Below are 15,558 nucleotides of genomic sequence, written 5' to 3' on the forward strand. Positions count from 1 at the left end.
CATACAGGGGCAAAGATATTGGATTTTATAGTATTATAGTATATGTAAATAATTCTAATGTTTAGGATGTGCCACTTTTTCCTCTGCAGCTTAAAAATGCACATTTTATTTCTTAAAGTCTGGCTGTATTATTTAAAATTGTGTTATTTCTCTTACAAGTCAGGTTTATAAGTAGTTCCACACTTGGTATCACTCGGTTTCAGAAACCTACTTGAACAAATCTCCTGCTAAAATAGCCTGAAGTTTACATGAGCAAGAACTGATGAAATCTAGCTCCTAATCTGCACCATATGTTGGCATGCTTCCTTCTTGGGAATGACATTTTGCTTTGCTTCCAGTAGATAACATTTCTTTTACAGAAAAAAAAAAAAAAAAAACTGATGATAGGCTACAGACAGCCTGATGGATAAGGGATGGGTATCTGCTGTACTGTCCCTGTCTATTTAAGGGTCACCACCTTCACAACTGTGTGTCACACTGACACCTCTCAAAAAGCTTTGCATTTTTAACATCCTTTGCAAAATTCTCCAGTTGCAAAAATCACTCGGTGCGTATTCAGACTACAATGGATTTAGAGTTGCCTTGCAATCTCCCAGCAATAACTCTGTACACTGTGACCGATCAGGGGCGTGTTAGCAATGTTCAGGAACAGTCCGTGAGGTGAGAGTCAGGAAAAGTAAGATCAAGACAGGTATCCCCAGACGAATTTATTCTCTTAACAGCTCTCATATAACTATTTGCTACTGACTGAACCAGGTATTTATCACTAAGTAGTAGCTTCTCTGTCACAGAGCTGCTGGATTTGATGTTCGGGGTGCACAGGGGATAATCACTGTGTGTGTGTCCTTCCAAAGACGGGCTGATTTCTGGCACCGCAGAAGGGCGTCAGCAATGTCACCGTGTGATATAACCTGTTTCTGGGAAATTTCCCTCTCATGCTTTTCCAGTGAGGCTATTTCTGTGCGGTTATGAGTATGTAGAGGTCACGCCCTCACCGTGTGCATGAAACGCTATCCTGCTGTTTGAAAAAAGTACCGTTTTCACCGGACTCACGGCATTTTCCAACACTGCTGAGAATTTTAGAAGGAACTGCTTGGTGGCGCGCCAAGAAACGCATGTGGGTTTGTTTGGTGCTGTAACCGCTTCTTTATTAACGCCGCGAATCCCCCTGGTTCACGGCACGGATGAGGAAGGGAAGCAGCTGGCTGGAGCGCCGGGCAGCGCGGCCGGCGATGGAGCCCCGGCCCTGGCCCCGACGGGGTCCCCCCCACAGACCCGCCCGCCCGGGGCGCCCTCCCCGCGCCGCCCGCGCCTCACGCCCGTGACGTCACACCGCAGGGTGCGGGGGCCCCTGCGCCCCCTGCCGGCCGAACGCACGCGGTAGGGGCGCGGGGGTGTGACGTCATCGGCCACACGCGGCCCCGGCCCCGGCCCCGCCGTGCCCGGGCAAGGCGGCGAGCGGCGGCCGGGCCGGGCCGGGCCGCGCGAGCCCCGGCCTCACCGGAGCGCGGCTCACAGGCCGCACCCGCCCGTGTTTGCGCGATGGGCGGCGGAGCAGGCGGTGCCACGCCCCGGGCGCGCCCTTCACCCCCAGCCCTTCACCCGGGCCACGGTGATCACGGGCCACACCCGCGGCCACCCCAACCTCACCCCGAACGTCCCCGGTCGGGCACGGCCCCGGTCACGCGGTACGCGCCCCGTGACGTCAGCGCGGCGCCGCGCGGCGATTGGCGGGCGCTGCCCGCGCAGGCGCGCGCTGCCGGCGGCAGAGCCGGGCCCGCGGTGCCGAAAGGCGGCGGCGGCGCCCCCGGAGCGCGCCCGGGCCGTGCCCGCCGCAGCAGCCATGAAGATCTGGACCTCGGAGCACGTGTTCGAGTAGGTGCCGTGCGGGGCGGCGGGCGGGTAGCGCCGGGCCGGGCCGGGCCCCGAGCACGGGGTGCCTCTTCCGGGGGCTGTGGGGGCTGCGCCGCGCCAGGGCCGCCCCCCGGGAGCTCCGCGCCGCAGCCCCGCTCCGGCGGCCGCGGCCTCTTGCCTCCCCTGACCTTCCCCCGCGCGTCCTTGCCGGCCCGGGGTCACGAGCCGGGGGAGGCTCCTGGAGCCGGTGGGGCTGCAGAAGCTCAGCAGGGGCTGTAGCTGTGCGGGGCCACCTGCGCTGTCGGCACCGAGGAGCGTCCTTGTGCTGCCCCGCTGCTTCCCGCGGCAGCGCTGGCCGAAACACGATGAGGCCCGTCATGGTGTCGGGGCTGAAGTGCTCTAGAATACCTGTGTTAAAAATAATCCGAAGGGAGTGCTCGTTAGAGGGAAGTAGCAACTTAATAAATCACTCCAGTATTACCGAAATTTGGATAAAGCGCAGTCTTTTGGCATTGTGTCACAGGGAAAACATTCTTACCAAGTTAGACTAGAACTCAGGACACTTAAGTAATCAGGTGTGTTGGATATTTGATGTCCATGTGCACCACCCAGTCAACGAAGTAGATTTTTCTTCAGGGAAAGATATAATCCTGTTGAAAACAGAAGCGTGCAACTTATTGTCCTGGTTCTGTTTGGGCAGTCACCCCTGGGAAACTGTGATGACAGCTGCCATGCGGAAATACCCCAATCCCATGAACCCCAGCGTGGTTGGAGTTGATGTCCTGGACAGACACGTGGATCCCAGTGGGAAGCTGCACAGCCACAGACTCCTCAGCACGGAGTGGGGAATCCCCTCCATTGTGAAATCGGTGTGTATTGTGTCACAGGCTAGAAAGGGATGCCGCAGGGAGGGGAAGCTCCTGAGCCAGCTGTTGTAATAAATGTGTATCATTTCATAACTTTTAAACCATTAAAGTTTAATGGTTTAGGCATTTATGTATCAGGAAAGCTCAACGGCGGCACACAGTGACCCTGATAGCCAAAAGTTGCCTGGATCTCAGACTGCTTCCATCTGGAAAATGAGACCTGCTTCAACTGAATAGCTTTGTTTTAAGCTAAATCCTAATTGTGTTCTCTTGGTATCTGTTCAATGCAGTAACCACTACTTGTGTATTTAAAGACATGAAAAATTGCAGTGGGTTAGTGGAATTAATGCCATCTCTGTTTGCCTGTCCCCCAGCTCATCGGTACCTGCAGAACAAGGACATATGTGCAGGAGCACTCTGTTGTTGACCCCGTGAAAAAAACAATGGAGCTTAAATCCTGTAATGTAAGTAGTTGTGTTTGTGCCACTGGAATGGATCACAGAGTATAACAGCACCTTGTACATTTGAAAAATAAATCATCTTGAAAATAACTTGAAAATTGCATTAGAACAAAACAAGTTAAGGGTTTAAGTAATGTGGTTATAGTTGATCGGTTCTGTTTTTCATGAAGGAGCTACTTGGCTCTTGGAACTTGTCAGGACTGAGCCATGTGAACATACTGATGAGCAGGAGGAGTTTTGGGCATGGAGGTGGTATTAAGAAAAAATGTTTTAAAGCTTTTTGGTGTCTGTATACTCTGGCTGTTTCCTTATCATGTAACATTTTGGTCTCTGTAATACTCTGTGTTATTTGTAAGGGGTAATTCTGTCCTGTGTTCTACAGATTTCATTTACAAACCTTGTGTCGGTAGATGAGAGGCTTGTCTATAAACCACACCCTCATGAGCCACACAAGTAAGTACCTCCCTGCTCTGAGCTTGCCCACAGCTATGAGACTTTGCTTTGAAAATGTCCATAGTTTCCCTTGATCAGAAGATGAGGTTTACACGACCTCTGTTACAGTTAATTGTCTAAAACAGGATTAAAAGGATTGTCACTTCCTGCAGTGATACTGGTTCTGCTGAGTCACTGGGAGACTTTGGGTCATGCTGTGCTGGAGTCCAGTTCAGCTTTTCAGGGGGTGTCCTGTCTGTAACTGAGTTTGTGTACATTTGCAGTTTTCAGCTCCTTGTTTCTGATCTCTTTGTCAGCCTGAGCACAGATCTGCACTAGAAAGCACATTTTTGTGCCTTTAGCCTCTGATTTTGGAGGTTTGTGTTTTGGTGGTTACTTGGGGTTTTTAAGGCAACTTAGAGCTTAGTGAGTCTGTACTGCTGGAAGTGGTGATAATTCTGAAGGATCATTCTAGGGATTCTAACATAGGAGTTTTTTTCTGTCATGACGGTCAGAAATGTTCAAACCCTCTTGTTGAAGGGGATGTTTTAGTACTGTCTTCCCAGTATAGTGTAACTCCAAATCTGCTGTTTCCACTCTTAACATACTGCTGCTAAAGATGGAAATGGCTAAGTGCCACAAAGGGAGACTTGGACTTAGCGGGTACTCTTGGGCTTTGTTTTATAAGTAGAAGCATAAAGCAGTTACAGTGTAGAAGTGGGTTGTCTTTAGGGGACAAGAAGTTCTGTGTTACACAGCAAAGCTGATGAGGGAATGTACTTGTTGGGGAGGAGCGAATTCCTTTTTTAAACTACTCAGAGTAATTCAGTTTCCTGCTCTCTGTTTCAGAACCATTCTGACACAAGAAGCAATAATATCTGTAAAAGGTGTCAGTCTCAGCAGTTACTTAGAAGGGCTAATGGCAAACACAATTTCTTCCAATGCTAAAAAAGTAAGTATGGCCTTTGTGTAAAATGTGTGGTCACTGGCTGAATGTCAAAAGGAATAAAAATCGCTGTTTTACTTTTTGGCTTTGTGAGCAATCTTAGGAAGGGGCCACGTAGTTCTGCTGCCTTTACTGTAGAGACTGAATGCTCAGCATGCTGAACTTCCTCTTGTTTTTCCTCTTGTGAATGGAGATAATGAATTGTTATTGGCAAAGGTCTCTGAATCTTCACTGGAAAAAACATCTCCACTCACTCAGCAGTGTGACACTGTCAGTCTTTTGCTGTCCTCCTGATGCAATCTATTTGCTTTTGCTGTCAAAAAAGGATCTACATTCAGACAGATCTGAAATAACTATGTGAGAGCAATGAAACAGTATTTTAGTTGAGAGTCTGTCCTCTGGCAATCCAAAGATATCTCAAGTTCAGCTCGAGAACAATAAAGCAGTCTGGATAAAAAGTCTTTTGTGGATCATAATGTGAGAACTGCTGATACAAGGAATTGTTTTCATGAAATGTAAGGCAGAACATGTTCCAGCAGTACTCCAGTTATTGAAATAACAAATATCAGAGGCATGTATTTATGTTCCTTCCTTTTTCAACTACTGTGTCTTTAGTCAATTTCAGTAAGAATTTAACTGATTTACTTATTTATTAAGATTTACACACTGATAAACTTTTCTTTAACTGTAGGGCCGTGAAGCATTGGAATGGGTAATTAAAAGACTGAATGCTGAAATTGAAGAGTTTGCAGCTTCAGCAAGAGGAACCATGAGGAATTCGATGGCAGCAGCAGCATTTGTAGAGAAATGATGATAGTTCTTAGATGTGTATCACTAACGAGGCTTAACGACCTGCAGCTTCTCTCCAGGCCTAAATACATGTATCCTTTGTTATTTAAAGGATGTGTGTATTAGGCATGTTATAAATTTAATTTGGAGAAAAGCTGAATTCTTACTAAGGCTGAGGCTCAGAGACTACTTAATATATTGGGTGAACTGGACCGAATTGCGGTTACAGATGAAGAAATAATTATCAAGTGTAGTTCCTGTATTTACATGAACACTAACTTATAATGTTTGCAGATATGAAATAGCCTCATTTAGTGGTGAGGCTGCATATGGTGGAGGACACTGGCATGTTAGGCTAACTTTTATTTTTTGTGTGACTTACGGACTACCTCTTTTGGGACCAAGCCCAAAATTAGGCAGAATGGTTGTTCAGGCATTGTTCTTTTTTGTTGATTTTTGACAGTTGTGTGATACAACTTGGTTTAACAGAAAGCTTATTACTTGATGCTTGAAATATAAAAGAATGTAGAAAATATTTTTTGATAAGCTTTTTAACTTGACTAGTTGGACTAACATGGTACTCAAACTGTTTTTCAGTCACTATAGGTAAAACATCAAAGTGTCTCTTACCTACCTACCAAGACCTAAATCCTGCTCCTAAATGCAACATTAATGAGCTGGGCATGCAGTACCTTAAGATCAAATTTTATCTTAAATTCCTACAATAAGTATCTTCATTTCTAAAAGCCCATTACATAAAGGTACAATAAGCATAGAACCTTAAAATCTTGTAAGCTGCTACAATAGTAGGTGTTCACTTCAAAGAACCAATTAAAGACTAAAAAACCTTAGTGAAGGTGGCTAAGGAGATACCTAAACATAAGAGGAAGTAGTATCTAACAATATACTCATTAACTTGATCACACTCCAGAAATAACCTGCTACATCCACTGCATATTGTGTTGTCCTTTAATTTAACCTCTGTTCTACGTTCAGATCCCTTTACCTTCTGAACTCGTTTGCTCACAGTACAAGGCCCTTTGTATTCTCAAGGGTTTCACTTGGTGTTCTCCAGTCTCTGTTTCCTGGTACTCATTGTAGGTTCTTGGTACTGTCACCAGTCATTTGCTGCAAGAACTCAAAGGTCAGCCCTTGACACCTCACACTGTGTGCCAGTCTGCTGATAGTCCTGGGGACCTCAACAGGGACTCTGTCCCACGAGGCTTCTTCAGTGTGAACAGAAAGATGCAAAGGCACAGCCCAGAAGTAGCTGACTGGTGGTATTTTGGTGCCCAAGGCTTTTTCTGGAATTTTGATTCTAAGCTTACAAGTGATTTCAAGACTCTGTTACTCTTTATGAACTGTACTGTCACCTGGCCCAGCATATTTGATTTTGCATGCCATTTCTGGTATATCAAATTGCCTATTAAGTAGTGTCTGCTATATAGAGAACCAGAGCTTATTTTAACTGGTAAACAAATGAGAACACTTCTGTAAGGTTTGTGTTGGGGGAAGAAAACAGGAATATATAACTTTTAAAAATTAACTATTCTAAATATTTTTCTAAACAGAAATGGTTTGAGACTACCTTACTAATTAAAGTCATTGAGGTTTGCCATACTTTTACAGGAGATTATTACAACTGAAATAACATTTCAATTTTAAAAGTATATGTGAAACTTTTGCAAAACTGTACCATCATTTCTGATAAAAATGCTTATCTTGAAACTCATTTTATATGTTTATATGTTTGCCATTAGCATCATTTGATATTTTAAAGTCAGTTTTTTCATTTCCAAATTTTTCTGCACTAAGGACTGCATAGTAGCACTCACAGTTTGGCCTTGCACTGGAAAAAGCCTTACTGTTTGATTTTTACAGGCATTCAACAACTTCTTGAAAGATAATAATTTTCTTCTATTTTATTTATATGCCTACCTTCTCATTCTGTCAGAGTATGGCTTTCTGTATGTGGCGCTTTTTAAATAAAATTTTGTTTCAATTCTGGCTAATTCCTGAAACTTCCTGGTCTATTTGTGTTTTAGAACTATGAGGTGAGTTATCTGAAATGAGAGGGGTGAAGAAATACGCTGGAGTGAGTGGCTTCTTTTATTGAAATGCATATCCTAAAATGCACATTCACAGCTGCTGTAGTGTTTTTTGGTTCTTAATAACTCTGCTTTTCTGCAAATCTGGCTTTAACTAGCAGCCAGATTTCACGGTTTGCTGTGGAGAATCCATCCTGTGGAAAGATTTTCAATCTTGGGCTGGGATTTGTGTTCAGATTCACTGCAGTGAATGTGGGTTGCTGTGGATGAATGCACCACACTGCTGTGAGAGGGGGTTCTGAGGGTTGGAAGGAATGGAGGAGGTGGGGAAGAGAAAGCAGTTACAGCTGGAGGGACAGAACTGAAGGACCAGGAGGATAGAAGAATTTTAAAAAAGGGGAGGGGACACAGGTAGTGGAAGAGCAGAGGTGAAGGAATGTGATGTGAACAAATCAGTTCTGTGGACTCTGATGGATCCCTGCCCACCAATGGGTGTCAGCACCTGTTCAGCCAGACAGCAGTGAACTGCAAGTGTCAGCCAGGGGTTTGCTTGGAAAAAAGCAGAAAAATTGTCACCACCATTTCCTACAACATTGCTGATCTGTCTCTTGTGGTTTGTACTTGCGTTTATATTTCAAATAAATGTCCTATAGAGTAAACATAAGCACCCACTGTCTCATAACTGCAACATTTCCAATCGCCTGGCCCTGACAGAGCATTGATTCAAAGGGAAGGTCAGCAACCTGTTGAGGTTCACGTTTATGGAAGAACTGAAGACTACTGATAAAGAACTTGTGTGGAAGCAGTGAAGCATTTTAGAATCCTTCAATTTCTTAAGGTGGGGGTTTTTCTTTCCCTTGCACAGGACCTGTTAATTTCTATCTTAAATAACTTGATAGCTTTGCTTTACATGTTGCTGCAGAACTGAATTATTCTAAAGGTAAGGCTACATGTTACAACCAAGCTGAACTAACTGCTTACCTTAGGAGGTCCATGATCATCAGCTGTGGACAAAATATCTTACGTCATCATGCTGTTTTGTTATAACCACATTTAAAAGTAACACAAGTTATGAAACACATGAAAAGAGGAAGTAATGCACAAGGTTTTTAAAACTTGAGTGTACCTGAATTCTGCTCTGCAGATCCTGGGTCCCTCCACAGGCTATTTATGTCAGATTTTGTAGAATGGACTGCTGAGAACTTAGATGACACTGCACAATTATTTTTACTTTTAATCCAGGTGTCCAAAAGTTGAAAATTAATGTCTTCATCTGCTTCATCAACTAACCTTCAAAATACTGTCGTGTAATAGGAAACAGCACAGAACTGTGTCTTTCTCTTAAGATTTGAGCTGATTTCAGTGAAGTTTTTGCTTGCACTCTGTGCAGTGCTGTGCTTAGACAGGATTTAGCAGAAGATGACCCGTATTGTCATCAGCATGGCATCATTTCCAGTGGCTGTGGAGGAGATTAGGGTCAGCAGCAGAGAGAACAGCGGAGCTTTACCAGCACAGCCCAGTATGGCTTACCCAGGCAGAGAAAGGAGGTAAATCCACAGCTATCCAAGGTAGGAAACATTATTACTGACCTCTACATTTTATACAGTGGTGACCATAATTCCACGTTTCTTGACAGTGTTATTTCATAGGAAAAAGTGCAACAACTTTGTTATTTTAAATTAAGACAGAAAGAGCTCGGTGAAGATGTGATGGAATTTATAGCCTGTTGGACACTGGCTTTTTATTGTATTGTAATTTGCCTTTTTAAAAAAATATTTGGTCTCCCCTGTAAAATACACTTGAGAAACCCTTGAGATTAAAGATAGTCACAAAATCATATTGTTTTTAGATAGCAAGGGATTTTTAAGGTGTTAATTACTCTTATGTTTTATTAAGAATACAGGACAGCAAGCAAACTTGTAATTTCATCATAAATTATGCATGGTTGGAAAAATTAATTTGTTTTGCCTTTTGATCTATAAACATTGTACTCTTGAAAGAATTGCAACCATGTTGCAACAGCTCTAAAATTACAGAAGCATTATCTATAAATATTAAATATATTCAAGAACTTCTGGGGGTCTCATCATTGGTATATAAGCAGCTCTTTTTTTAGCGTGGTAATTTCTGCATTGTGCTGTATCCCCACGATTTTAATGTTTGCATAGTAAGACACCATTCAATTTCAGTGGCTGTTCAGCAGACACCTGCTTCAGTTAAGACGTGACCTGGGTGGGAGTTGCACCCATGGTGATTATGTTAAATCCATTACACACTCATCTGGAATGGGTTGTGTAAGAACACAGGAAAAGCTGGGATGTGTTCACCTGAGAAGCTGCAGCCTCCTGTACCTGTATCTTGCACTTCCTTGGTTCGTAAAATGTGGTTGTGATGAGTGAAGAGCTTTATGTGCCTTCCTGTGCCTGTCTGGAGAGGCACCCGCAGGTTTGAGTGCTCTGTGCTTTGTGGTGCAGTCTCGAGACGAGAGAAGGCAGCTGTGGATCAGCCTCTTGATCTACTCACACTATAATTAGATGCACCTTTTAGAACTGAAATTTAAGCTGTTCTGTTCCCTTTTTAAGCACATCTGCCTTCTATCACAACTTCTCTTTAGGATACTTTAGGATATTTTTATTAAATAATTCAAACTAGCCACAAATAAAAAATTATTATTACACAGGTTTTATGTCCAGAGGTATAAAAGAAAGGTAACAAAATAAGACCTCTTTTTATCTGAGTAACAGTTAGAACTGCCTGTTGTATTTCTCAGACACAGACTCAGTTTAGCACACTGTTAGCTTCCAAAACCAGATCCTGCACATGCAACACAGAAGAATAAATCTGGTTGAACAAGGACAGACATACCAGGAGAGAAAACTGTCTGCAACTGTACGTGTGGTTCTGTACTGGAAAGGCACAATGTTCTCAATAATTCTGTGAGCTCTTATTACTGGGGCTTTTCTGCACCAAAAGAGAAACTACTAAGAGACCATGCACACAGTTTGAATCATTATTTTCAAAAAAAACTTTTGGGGGTTCATGCTGTCTTTTTGTTTTGGTGTGATAATAGAGATCTTTAGTTCAAAATACTCCTGATTTAACACCCATCATGTTGGGGATTTATTTGGCTTTTCAGTGTCATCTCTTCAACCTGCCTGGACCTACTTGGTCTCACTTTTTGGCCTCCCTGGACCCCTCCAGAGTCAAGACTTTAGACTCCTTGGAACTCTTTAAAATCCCCTTTTCAGATTCATTGGATTTATCCAGTCTGAGCTCTTCATCCTCTGTGGAATTCTCCAGTCTCACTTCTTCATCCTCTCTGGACCTTTCAAGTCTCACATCTTCAGCTTCTTCAGACTTCTCCAGTACCTCCTCTTCAATTTCCTTAGAGCTCTCCAGTCTCACCTCTTCAGAGTCCTGGGAGCGCTCCAGTTTCTCCTCTTCAGTTTCACTGGACCTATCAAGTCTCACTTCATCTGGCTCCCTGGATCAGTCTGGGGACAGTTCTTCAATCTCTTTAGATCTCTCGAGTGTCACCTCTCTCTCCACAGATTTCTCCAGTCCTGCTTCTTCACTCTCTCTAGACCTCTCCAGTCTCACTTCTTCGTCCTCCACAGATGTTTCCTCCTCAGCTTCCCTGGACTTTTCTTGTACAATCCCTCCATCCTCACCAGGTGTCTCCGAGTACAGCTCCTCCACCTCGTTGGAATCTCTAGACCTCACCGATTTTAACTATTTCATGTTTCAGCGCTCCTCTGGATTATCTTCACCAACTCCTGAGGCTGTTTCCAATCTCACCTCTACACCTTTCTTGGATGTCTCCAATCTCACCTTTCAGGATGCTTCTTCCCTCACTTCCTCAGTTTCTTTGGACATGTCTAACCTCACGTCCTTAGTTCCCCCAGACCTTTCCACTCTCACATTTCTGGATGTTGCTAACTGCACCACCTCAGCTTCTCTCGATCTCTGCATTTAACCCTCCTAACTTATCCCCTGGAAACTCTCTCCATCCTAAACTTCTCTCCTTTATCTGCTCTCTCCTATGTTCTCTCTCTGAAAGTTCTTACCTAAGGGAAGTTTAGGGCTTTACAAATATCTCCTGGCATCTAAACTGGGCATGAAAACAGGTCATACAAATCTATAACGGTGCCTTGTAACAGCTGCACGAACACCAACATTTATTCTGGAATTTTTGTAGCACACAGTTTCTGTCACTGATTGATATCCAGTCTGCCTCAGCATGGTTGGTACCTCTCCCAAAGGTTTAGCTTTTTCAAGTCATGCTGAATTTTTATCTACCAAGACCAACAAATAGTAAATAGAGCTAAATGTGCAAATAAATGCATCCAGGTTGTGTATCTCTGTTTATGGATTTAAATCTGAATTAATGTTACAGAATTGCAGGCAGAGGCATTTCACAAAGAAGTACAGAGAGAGATGGGGTGGGAAAAGAAAATTGTGGAGCAAAAAGCAGGTGAGAGATGGGATAGTGAGAGGAACCAGAGAAGCCATGGGGCAGGAATAGAGGGGCACATAGCTGGAAGAAAATGTCCAACTCTGCTGGCATGATTTTTCTCTGCCAAGCCATGTTTGTGGCCTGGGCTGCCCACGAGGCTTAAAATAATCTTATTGCTAATAATTTCACCTATCAAATAATCAGATGTTGCCATTTGCATGTAACATCCCCTTTCTCAATATATGTAAGTACTGCAGTTACTTGTCTTGCATCAAATATGCTGCTTAGGTAGCACAGAAGGGCTTTCCAAAATCTTTGGTGCTGTCCTGTATCTTTTTTTTATCATTGTTATCACTGGGGCTTCAAAACCAAGCATGTTTCCTTTCAATATCACTGGCACCTTTCTGTGCTAAAAGGGCAGAAACATGTTTGTCATAACAAATATTTTTTAATTTATTTCATTTTTGCAAACTGGAAAGCTTTGCTCCAATATGCCACGTGTGTCACAACAGTAGAATATGTTTCACACAAAAATAAAGAAGAAAACAAATGCATGAGGTAAGAATTTTCTGCCTCATTTGCACTAGTTATTTCTTCAAAATTAAGTAGGAACAATTGCAATATGCGGGTTTACGTATTAACCCAAAATTCTATAGGAGCAGAGTTGTTTAACAGTTTAAAAAAAATACAGATCACTGGTGCAGATCTTACTGCTGTATGCTGGAGACAGACTGATCTAGCTGGTGAACAGTTGTTCTTTTTGTTCTGGTGACTCTTTCCTGACATTACTGTGGGGATTGTTAATCGCAACGGTTCTGGACTAAATGAGATCTCTAATAAAGCTGAAAATTACTCTGTGCTTTAAAAATGGTTTGACTTTGGATGGAAGGAAGTAAAAGAACAAAACAAAAGTGCAAGGATTTGTTAAAAACGCAATATTTAATCTCCTCAAGTATTTTGTCTTAATTATTTAAATGAACACTAGGTTAGGACCAAATTGCTTCCATAGCAAACATGATTTGAGACTTCTAGTAACGTTTTGCTTATTATATGTGGGAAATTGTTTTTACTTTGTGTCTATAGCTTCTAGTTTGTTATGTTTCCTTTTATGGATTTGTTTAGAGCAAATGAGTGAATTTCAGGTGTTTGCATCAAGTCTTACATCCAAAGGAACCCCATGGCACAGCACTGTGTCCGATGTGACGGAACTGTCACAGCTTGACCATACACTGCAAATTGAAGAAAAGTCTGTTTAAAAAAAAACATTGGCTCCACCTTCTTGTAAAACGCTTTCTTCTTTAGTGTCTTTTCTAGAAAAATCAAGAAGTGATGGTACAAAGGGGTAAGAACAGACTTAGATGCGAAAACCACCCTTTTAACCACTTGGTCGGATTCTGAGATTACAACAAACTATTTAGGAAGGAGTTAATGTGTAACTAACACAACTGCTATATAACTAGCCATGAGCCTCATAGAAAACTTCGCCTTAACATTTATCATGTTCCCGGCAAATTACCGACTCTGAACCACTGAACCAACACACTCACTCCCGTCGTTTTGGACAGCGAGGCAGGCCCCGGCCGGCCACAGGAGGAGGCGGAGCCGGGACCCTCCCACACGGGGAGAGGCCCACACCTTTCCCGAACAGCCGTAGCCGGGACCAGCCGCGATGAGCCCGCGGGCACGGCCCGGCACCGCCACAGCCCCACCCACCGCCCCTCACGGCCCCGGGGCCGCCCGGGCCGGGCAGAAGGGGCGGGGCGAGCCCGGCGAGGGTCAGGCGGAAAGGGCGGGAGCCGCGCGCCCGAACGGAGCCCTCTGATTGGTCGTTGCGGGAGGCGCGCGCCCGTGAGCGGCGACGCGCGTGAGCAGCTCCCGCCCGCTGATTGGCCGGCGGGTACGTCCCCTGCGGCGCGCGCTGACCTTGTCGCGCGGAGCCGCAGCCATGGTGGCGTATTGGCGACAGGCCGGGCTCAGGTACCGCTGTCGCGACAGCCCCGCGACAGGGCGGGAGTGAGGGCCTGGCGGGGAGGCGCTGTCAGGGAGTGCCGGGCGGGTGCGGTCACACCGGTGCGGGGGGAAGGAGGGTTTGGGGCCGGGGGAGGCGGCTTTGGGCCCGGGCTCGGGTCTCACCGCCCTCTGTCCCCCGGCCGCAGCTACATCCGGTACTCGCAGATCTGCGCCCAGGCCGTGCGGGCCGCCCTGAAGCCGCAGTACAAAGCGGAGGCGGAGAGGGCGGCGGTGGCCACGGTGAAAACGGTGAAACCCAAAAAGGAGTGAAATGTAAGTGGGTGGGGTGGGTTGGGCGCGGGGTTGGAGCTCTGCAGTGCGGGGGTCGGGTAAGCGATGGTCTGTAACTGCCGAGTCCATTAATCCCCAATATCTGGAAATAATCAGCTCGATTTCCAGGCATGGGAGTGGAGGGGATTGCAGCTGGTGTGCGAGTGTGCGCAGGTGTCTGTGACCTGATTACGTGTGAGATCGGAAACTGCTTAATCTCATTAGTGAAGTGAGATGTACTGTCTGTCAAGCTCTGCCTTGAACCACTTGGGGTTTGGTCAGACTTTTTGTGGGCTTACACAGAACAGTTGGGGCTCTGCCGTGATGCTCATTGCATCAGGTTTTTCTGTGATGTTCACATGCTTCATACTTGCTAAGCCAGCAGACAGCCTCTCTGAATTCCTCCTTCCCCTGATCAGCAAACTCGTTGTCACAAAGGGCTCTTTGCGAGACAGATACTACTTGTACCTTTATTTGTGGCATTGCATACATCACAAGCAGCTGAAATGTTTTCTGTTCTGAATAGACCAGCTTCTATTCCTGATCTAAGATTAAATATTATTATTACCTTTTATTTGAAGAGTACCTTACACATACTCTTGAATCTAACAACTCATATTTTAAATCTCTTGTAGGAGCTGATCTGTGGTGAATAACTGCAATGCTGTAGGCATGCTCAAGACTCTGCGATGTAATGTCATTCATTACGTGAACTGTAGAACTTGCCTCTGTATGTAAATTGGCATCCTAATAAACGTAATTTCTGAATGTGTGGAAAGTGTTGTTCCTCTTGAAACAAAGTTTCTCTTCTGCAGAGACATTCAGGTTTCACTTCTGATAAAAGACTGCTTTTACCACAGTCTGGACATTCAGTGGCAACACTGTTTATTTTTAAGCCAAATCTCTTTTTGAGTTTCATGCTGATATTTCAGGCTCATAAGTGAGTGAGAGATTTAATTGTTTAAAACTTTCCTGCCTACTACATTTTAATGATTACTTTGGAAAAAAATCCTGGCTAAAATCTATATCAACAGAGAATATAGTATATTATTTTGAAAACTGGAGGGAGGGTATTGTGCCATGGAAGTGCTGCTGGGATTCTAATCTCCAAATCTGTCTGAGACACTGAGCAGTGAATCAGGAATGGGGAGACCTGGTTTCATGTGGGGAAGGAGACAGTGGAGTCTGAATTGTTTATCCTCATTAACACTTTGTCATGAAAGGCAGGAGAGGGAGAGGCACACACGTTCCCTGGGAAGCAGGAATGGAGGGTGACATTTCTCGTGGCTGGGAGGCAAAGATGTACTTTGACATGCGTGGTTTTGGGGGAGGTATTTGCATTTTCCTGCTGCTGTGTGTCCTCACAGCAGGGGTGACATTGTCCCAGTGCACAGGAGAATTGGCTTCAGGTTCCTTCACCAAGACT

The 15,558-nt window shown here is 44.6% G+C and overlaps 3 protein-coding genes across 3 annotated transcripts; all 3 read left to right on the plus strand.

The window, feature by feature from the left end:
* Positions 1–1,755: 1,755 nt before the first annotated feature.
* Positions 1,756–7,360, plus strand: PRELID3B (PRELI domain containing 3B). Its single transcript, XM_048321553.1, is given in 7 exon segments — positions 1,756–1,875; positions 2,555–2,723; positions 3,095–3,184; positions 3,564–3,634; positions 4,463–4,565; positions 5,251–5,317; positions 5,320–7,360. Coding segments are annotated over 7 exon segments (687 nt in total). The 5' UTR covers positions 1,756–1,843; the 3' UTR covers positions 5,475–7,360.
* Positions 5,770–13,105, plus strand: LOC125334992 (putative protein TPRXL). Its single transcript, XM_048322229.1, has 5 exons — positions 5,770–5,781; positions 6,450–6,614; positions 7,394–7,402; positions 8,872–8,964; positions 10,533–13,105. Exons 1-5 carry the CDS (start codon positions 5,770–5,772, stop codon positions 11,370–11,372), a joined length of 1,119 nt encoding a protein of 372 aa, XP_048178186.1. The 3' UTR covers positions 11,373–13,105.
* Positions 13,106–13,688: 583 nt separating this feature from the next.
* Positions 13,689–14,904, plus strand: ATP5F1E (ATP synthase F1 subunit epsilon). The gene is made up of 3 exons (XM_048321554.1): positions 13,689–13,829; positions 14,009–14,135; positions 14,768–14,904. The coding sequence occupies exons 1-2, from the start codon at positions 13,798–13,800 to the stop codon at positions 14,130–14,132; spliced, it is 156 nt and encodes a 51-aa protein (XP_048177511.1). The 5' UTR covers positions 13,689–13,797; the 3' UTR covers positions 14,133–14,135; positions 14,768–14,904.
* Positions 14,905–15,558: the final 654 nt, after the last annotated feature.

This window comes from Corvus hawaiiensis, chromosome 17, assembly GCF_020740725.1.
Source record: "Corvus hawaiiensis isolate bCorHaw1 chromosome 17, bCorHaw1.pri.cur, whole genome shotgun sequence".
In the NCBI taxonomy this organism is placed as follows: Eukaryota; Metazoa; Chordata; class Aves; order Passeriformes; family Corvidae; genus Corvus; species Corvus hawaiiensis.